General features: G+C 42.1%; 1 protein-coding gene across 1 annotated transcript in view; it reads left to right on the plus strand.

Moving 5' to 3' along the window:
* RIGI (RNA sensor RIG-I) overlaps positions 1 to 2,308 on the plus strand; it is a 39,017-nt gene extending 36,709 nt beyond the window's left edge. The window contains exon 18 of the mRNA XM_026008995.2: positions 1,709 to 2,308. Within this exon, the coding sequence (XP_025864780.1) occupies positions 1,709 to 2,005 (297 nt within the window). The 3' untranslated portion in view covers positions 2,006 to 2,308. The remainder of the gene's footprint in view (positions 1 to 1,708) is intronic.
* The last annotated feature ends 5,432 nt before the right edge of the window (positions 2,309 to 7,740 follow it).

The raw sequence follows: 7,740 nt of genomic DNA on the forward strand, positions 1-7,740 counted from the left end.
AGTATTCAGGGAAGCTCAGTGAAGGGTATACAGGAATTTTCTACAGTGTTTACAGCTTTCTATAAATCTAAAATAATTCCAAAGTAAAGTTTATTAAACACAATGATCATGAGGCTTATGTATAATAAAAAACTTCTTACAAAGATGTGGTTTATGTATACAATAGGATATTACTCAGCCATTAGAAATGACAAATACCCACCATTTGCTTCGATGTGGATGGAACTGGAGGGTATTATGCTGAGTGAAATAAGTCAATTGGAGAAGGACAAACATGGTCTCATTCATTTGGAGAATATAAATAATAGTGAAAAGGAATAGAGGGGAAGGGAGAAGAAATGGGTAGGAAATATCAGAAAGGGAGACAGAACATGGAAGACTCCTAACTCTGGGAAACGAACTAGGGGTGGTGGAAGGGGAGGAGAGCGGGGGTGGGGGTGACAGGGTGGCGGGCATTGAGGGGGGTACTTGATGGGATGAGCACTGGGTGTTATTCTGTATGTTGGCAAATTAAACACCAATAAAAAATAAATTTATTATTAAAAAAAAACTTCTTACAAACTAATGGTGAAATGGAAAAAATAACAAGGATACAAAATTGTAAATAAACTGTGACTACAGTGGTGTGAAATAATAGTGACAATACCACCATCACTATCAAAAAGCATTAAAGAATTATCATTGTCCAGAAAAAAGAGTACAGAAAATATACTAAAATGTATTACTATTTTGCAAGGAGGCTCCATGATTTTTTTCCTATTTTGTTTCCTAAACTAGTTCTTTTTGGGATATGGGTCACTTTTATAATGAAAACAAAATATATGCTTATTTTAAAAACACCTACAGTTTAGTTTTCTATATTTTTTTTTCTTAAAAATTTTGGATAGAAAAATTTCCAAAAACAAAAATTGAATGTAAAAAAAAAATTTGAATTTGACTCCACTGCTGCTGAGAGAGGGGAGGCTGGTTCAGATGATGTTATTGGGGTTGTCTTTGGTTTCATTCAGAAAGCTGCGGTCTCTGTCCATCTGTTTGAACGAGAAGCATACTATCAAGGGTGATACTAGCAAATTCCCCATGCCTTCATGAGTCTGCTTCTCTAGCTGGAAAAGTTTCTTTCAACTTCCATTTGGGTGATTTTTCTATTGAAATGGCCCTTTATGACTGTATGTTTTCTCAAGGGGCTGGTATGTTGGGTGTGCATTTGTTTTGTACAGAGTGGCCTTTCTCAGCTTTACTCTAAAGTTGACTGTAGGTAGAGCCTCTGGACACAGTCCATGACCCTCTTCAGATCCACATTGACCCTTTGGTGTTCTCTGTATCCTTTGGATTGTGCCTGTCAGGTGAACTCAGGCTTTGGAGATCTTCAGTAAATACCCCCTTTTTGTTTCTAAATTAATAAAGAGTATCTACTTCCAGCTGAGTTGCCTGGAAACTTCTTAGCCGTCCTCTTCATGAGATGGCCCCTGTCACCTCACTTGTACCCCCAACCCCACCTTACCTTCATCCTTGTAACTGGGATTCAAGCTGCATGGATTCTAGTCTGGCCTTCAGGTGAATGTGTATTTCCTTCTTACCCCATCTGTAAAATAAGTGGGATCCTACCCACTCTTCATCTCAGATTATTGTGGAGTTTTTTTTTTACATCGCAGTTCTGGACTGGTTCTAACGTTCCGTTTTGTGTGTCATTTAATCTCTTCATCCGTAGGAATGCCATTACACTGTGGTTGGAGATGCATTCACGAAGTGCTTCGTGAGTAAGTTACACCCTAAACCAAAGAGCTTTGGGCATTTTGAGAAGAGAGCAAAGATCTTCTGTGCCAGACGGAACTGTGGCCATGACTGGGGAATCCATGTGAAGTATAAGACATTTGAGATTCCAGTTATCAAAATAGAAAGCTTTGTGGTAGAAGATATTGCAACTGGAGCTCAGAAACTATATGCAAAGTGGAAGGGCTTTCCTTTTGAGAAGATACCCTTTGGTTCTCCAGAAATACCCAAATGACCATGGGACCTCAATCTTGAGCTAAAAGGAATGGGTGACCTTAGTCATGGCTCGCTTATACCAGCATGTATCTGTCACTTAACTTCACCCTGTTTACTGTTGTTAGCAGTTTGAAATGTATCCTATATATAAAGCACAAGTAAATGAATCACAGCACTAATGCTCCATAGGCCAGTGGAGCTCTGAGTACTTGGAAAAGATTAAAAAGCCTTCTTTTCCTATCCTTCCTTTCACAGCTCAGTGCCAGTGTACCCCCCAGTAACCACTCAGTACACATTACAATAAATAGAATGAATAAATGGATACCATGTTGAAAGTGTTTCTATCATAACTGACTTTTGCCCTTAATATACTGGAATTATTCCTGTTACGATTACCAGTGATTCTGGTTGCCAAATCCACTGGGCACTGATGTCCTTCTCCTTGATCCCTTTGCCACTCTTGGCTCTGTTGAGGGTCTTTCCCGGAACCCCATCTTGGCTTCTATTTCTTCTAGTTCTATCCCAGTCTCTCCTGTTGGTTCCTCTATGCTGATCTCTTAAATGTTGGTAATTCTGAGGCTTCAGTACATATTCCTACACAGAGGTACAGTAGTCACTCATATTCTATATGTACCAGTGCGTGGCATGTAATCTTAAAATTCTGTAGGACAGCTTTTAGTAATGGGGACATGTAAATGAGACAGTACTTTTTGAGAAGTTGATTTCTGTTCTTGTAGTTTATTGTACATCCTGCCCTATTCATTCGTTTCCTTAACCTGTGCCATTGTCCCTTTGAACGGTCATCTCAAGCCCTTCTGTAATAATGGTTGATGATCAGTGCTTGGACTCTTCTCAGGTCCCTTGGATGAAACTGAGGCAGTTTTTTGTTTAAGTAGGCTTCATGCCCAACATGGAGTTCAAACTCCATGACCCTGAGATCAAGACCCAAGCTGAGATCAAGAGTTAGATGCCCATCTGAGAGCCACCCAGGCGTCCCTGAGGAGACCATTTAATTTGGCTCTTTCCACTTAAAAATTTTGAATATGTATCCGAATGGCAATCCTGTATCATTTAATAAGATTGGCTGATGCTTGAGAGCTTAGTTTGGAATTTTCCAGACGTGGGGAGAACTGCCTGAGTTTTGCTGCTTCCATGCATGCCAAGGTATTTTGGGTTCAAATCAGGGTAGGCTCTGTAGTAACTTTAAGTATCTTCCTACAACAGATTCAGATTAGTCGTTTATAATTCACCAGGACCATCAATGGCTTACACAAACCTCTAACATCATAAAAATGCTAATATGTTTAGCACATGTGATTGCAGAACCCTTTCCAAGTAGCTCCTATTTACATAAAGGCTGATTGGTGATCACGAGGCCACCCAGGCCACTGAAACAGGCCCTGCAGAGCAATGGGGTGATCTGCTTTAGTCACCTCAGCCTCCACGTGATCTGATGAGCAGTTGTACTGGCCAAGAGTCAGAGGATTTGCCAGTTTACATAACTTCTCTTTGGCTTTATCTCCATCTGTAAAACAAGGATAATACATACCTGTGAGGGTTAGTGGAGGGTTTCTTTTTACTGAAATAATGTATGAAAGTCCATGATAAACATAGTAGTGGCATGATAATGGTTACTATTTATAGTATTCTTGGCAAGACACAATAGAAATGGATTAAGCCAGCTTGCTTGATGATTTTATATTCCATTTAGATTTTATTAGGGTATTTGAGGTTCTGGTCACCAATTCCAGGGTTGTGGTTTTCTCATGCCAACAAGCAGCTGTCTGACAGCAGCCAGGTATCCTGAAACACAGCTCAGTTTGACTTTGTCCACCTGGAGGATAGTGTCAGGTCCTGCAGGCCAAGGGCTCAGTCCCCCTCCCACTTCTGGCATCAGGTACAAATCCAGATAATCACCTGTGCCTCTCGCTATGGATCAGAGGTTCCAATAACCTCCTCCTTAAATTTGATTAATCTTCTAGAGTAACTCAAAGAATTCAGAAAAACATTGTATTTTCTTAATCACAGGTTTATTAGGAAAGGATCTATTCAGAACAGCCATTGGAAGACATGAATAGGGCAGGGCATGGGAAAGTATAAGGAGTTCCCATGTCCTCTCCAAACCCTGTCCTTTGGGTTTTTATGGAGGCTTTCTTATATTAGCATGACTAATCAAATCATTGGCGATTGGTGATGGATTCAACCTCCAGCTCCCCTAGCTAGTGCTCAGGGGGTTGGGACTAAATTCCAGACCTCAGAGTTGGTTGTTCTGGCTGGCAACCAGCCCTATCCTTAGGTGTGGTCCAAAAGTCACATCATTAACATAACAAGAGATACTTCTGTCACTTGTGTCACTTAGGAAATTCCAAGGGTTGTATGTGCCAGAAATGAGGACAAAAGCCAAATACATATTTCTTATATAAGTCACAATCTCACAAGTATCTCTTTTTATATATGACTGACTTTTTTGGATGCTTTGTTTAAGAATTGAGGTATGAAGTTTAAAACACTACTGAAGAATTGAGAAAAGTTCTTTCAAATATCTAAATGGCTCCGTTTGGATGAAGGTGAATAGTCCTCTCTTCAGCCAACAGAAGGAAGACTGAAGGTGAAACAAAAAATCTGGGAATTTCCTAATTGGACCTTTGCACTGAGTCAAGCCACTGCCAGGCATAGAGCCTGGAACAGAGTTAGGCACTTGGTTACTATTTACTCAATGAAAAAACTTGGTAGGTAGTGTTTTAAGAATTGCAGACTCTTGACTGATGCCTAAATGCTGGTGATTGGATTTCTATGTCAAAGGCTGTGTGTCAGAATCAACTGTGGAATCTTTTCCTTGGGCATGTGCCCCACCCCCATTAGGCCATCCTAGCAGTGTCCAGCCACGTGTACTTTCTGAAGTTCCTCAGGTGGTTCAGATACCAACCCATCACACACCTGCAGGATCAAGTTTCTCTAGTTCCTGCCAGTGCTGGCACTATGATGGGTTTTTCACCTGAAATGAGAAGTTGCCTTCAGTCAAATGGCTGATTGTGTCATAAGGGCTGTAAACCCTGATTCCTGTCCTTAAAACTGATATTATTATTTGAATTAAAAACCATCCAGTTAGCATTTCAAGTATGTCCTGTAGAACCCACATGCTATGAGATGCTCTGACGGAAATATTCTGTGGTCAGATAGGCTCCTGTACCAAAGACTGCCAGCCTGCCCCTCAGATGAGTGATTTACATCGTAACTGTCATTGTGTGTCATTGTATTAGTTCTGTGCTAACAAGACGCATTGAACTCAGTGATTCCCCAGTACACTGGCCCTGGAACCCTGTTATTCCCTGGACACCTTTCACATCCTGTGGAAGTGCAACCGCGAGAATGCAGGCCGGATGCCAAGTAGGCAAACCAGAACCAAATGGGAACGTTAATTTCAGGATCACACCAGGAACCCTTTTATTATACTACGTAATAAAACTACACCTTTCACTCAGCAAAACTGCACTTAATATGTAAGCCTTTGTTCTTGGGATGCAAATTATTAAAACTATCAGCTATAATTATATAATCTCTGTTCCTGATAATTAGGCTGCCTGGGTGAACAAAAACTTCGTGGGTGTTCAATTCTGTTTGTGGTCATGACACTTAACAACAGCTTCCTCAGCAGCCAGGGAACCTTACTGTTTTCCAGAGGTAGGTCTACATCGCTCCTACATAATGCTGCCGGGTACGCCACTGTCCTCACATAACCTGGAAAAGGAAACTGGGCCCAAAATACGGTTCTTCATTTTGGTGACTTGGAAACTCTTAATTTTAGCCTAGAGATTACTGGGAGATAAATTTCTAGATCACAAAAGATTAATTTCCCCTGGAGCTGCCAGTAGCCATACCACGTGGAGCAGCCCAGCCTTAAAGAATGAGGCAAACCGGGAGGAGAAACGATAGGGAGGGAGCCTGAGTGTGAGTCACTAGATCCAATTGAGCCTCTGGCTGTAGCTACCTCTGTAGCCACAAGTTCTAGGAGCCAGTTATTATTTATTCCTATTTTTGCTTAACCAGTTAGAGTTGTGCTTCTAATCACCTGAGTCATGACTCCTCCACCCTCCTCTAGCTTACTCTCACCTTCTAAATGCCATCCCATAGCCTAACACACGAGTATCTTGCTGCTTTCAGTAAGGCCCTTAATGCAGCGTGCACACCAAAGAACGCTTGTTTCCTCGGAGGGATCGGGCCTAATGGGTTCGGAAAACTGTGATGGAAAACTGTTAGGTTCATTGGAGACAGGAACCCGTCGGAGAGGGAGGAGGCCTGGCACCTGGAGCAAGGGCAGCAAACGTTTAGTTTGGGGTGAGAGGACTAGTGCCTTCTTGAGAAACTAGGCCAAAGGAGTTTATTTGCGCAGTCCTGCTATGGGTCAGGGTATGACCCTGGGCAAGACGTTTTCGTAATGAACAGGGCAGAAGGTGCATTTGGAGGTAAAGGAGTCCAGAAGTGAAGGGACCTCGATCTAGAAGTCATAGCCACTAGCATCACCACATAACCATGGACTGTGAGGAGCCACACAGCTTCCCCACAAGCTCAGTAACAGAGCCAGGGCGATACAGACCTGTTGCCTCAGTCCTTCTTTGTGTGTTTATGTAGGACAGATGCCTATTTGAAGGTCATAGGCTTTTTTCTACCCCAAGGTTCTGTTTGTAATTTTTTCCTATGAATACACGCTAGGTCCCAGGATCCTCAGAGGCTCAGTAAACTCAGTAACCTGTCCAGTCCCTCATCTTGGCAGAAGCAGAGACAAGACTCAATCCTGGATGTTCTGATGACCAGGCCACATGCCCTGAGTGCTAAATTTGAGATTTAAAATGCATTACAGGGCAGCCCAGGTGGCTCAGTGGTTTAGCACTGCCTTCGGCCCAGGGCGTGCTCCTGGAGACCCGGGATCAGGTCCCATGTCGGGCTCCTTGCATGGAGCCTGCTTCTCTCTCTCGGCCTCTCTCTCTCTGTGTCTCTCATGAATAAATGAATGGAATCTTAAATAAATAAATAAATAAATAAATAAATAAATAAATAAATAAATAAAAATGCATTACAAGGAGATCAACTTGTAAGCTGTAAGAAGCCCTGTTATGGATTGTTTTTTTGTGTCCCCTCCCCTCAAAATTCATGTTGACGCCCTAACCCCAGTGTGTCTCTTTGGAGATGGGACCTCTAAGGAAATGATTAAGGCTAAGTGAGGTCATAAGGGTGGGGGCCTAATCTGATAAAATCAGTGCCCTTGAAAGACACCAGACAGCCAGCTTTCTCTCCCTCCTCACGCATGCATTAAAGGAAAGGCATGTGAGGACAAAGTTCAAACCAGAAAATGAATTGGCTAGAAACTTATCTTGGACTTCTAGCCTCCAGAACTAGGCATTTTTGATGTTTGAGCTACCCAGTCTATGGTATTTTGTTATGGTAGCCAGAGCCAAAATGATGTCAGTGATGAAAATAAGCAGATAAACCATAGGACACAAAAATAATTTAAAAAAATTATGATCTGTTCACCATACTTACATTATTGCTACTGCTACCTTCTTGTCTGCTCCCAACCAGGGCAGAGAAATCCTGTTCCTCAACTCTTCATTTCACCTGTATAGTATGGATGCAGCTATAACAGCAGCCCCTGAAGGTCACCCAGGCTTCTGGATGCTGCAGTTTGAGATCTGCTCTGCTCGAACTCTCCCCAGACTAGAGCCTCACACACCACAAAATTCAATTCCAAAGTCAAAG

The sequence above is a fragment of the Vulpes vulpes genome, chromosome 12, assembly GCF_048418805.1.
Source record: "Vulpes vulpes isolate BD-2025 chromosome 12, VulVul3, whole genome shotgun sequence".
NCBI classification, from domain to species: Eukaryota; Metazoa; Chordata; class Mammalia; order Carnivora; family Canidae; genus Vulpes; species Vulpes vulpes.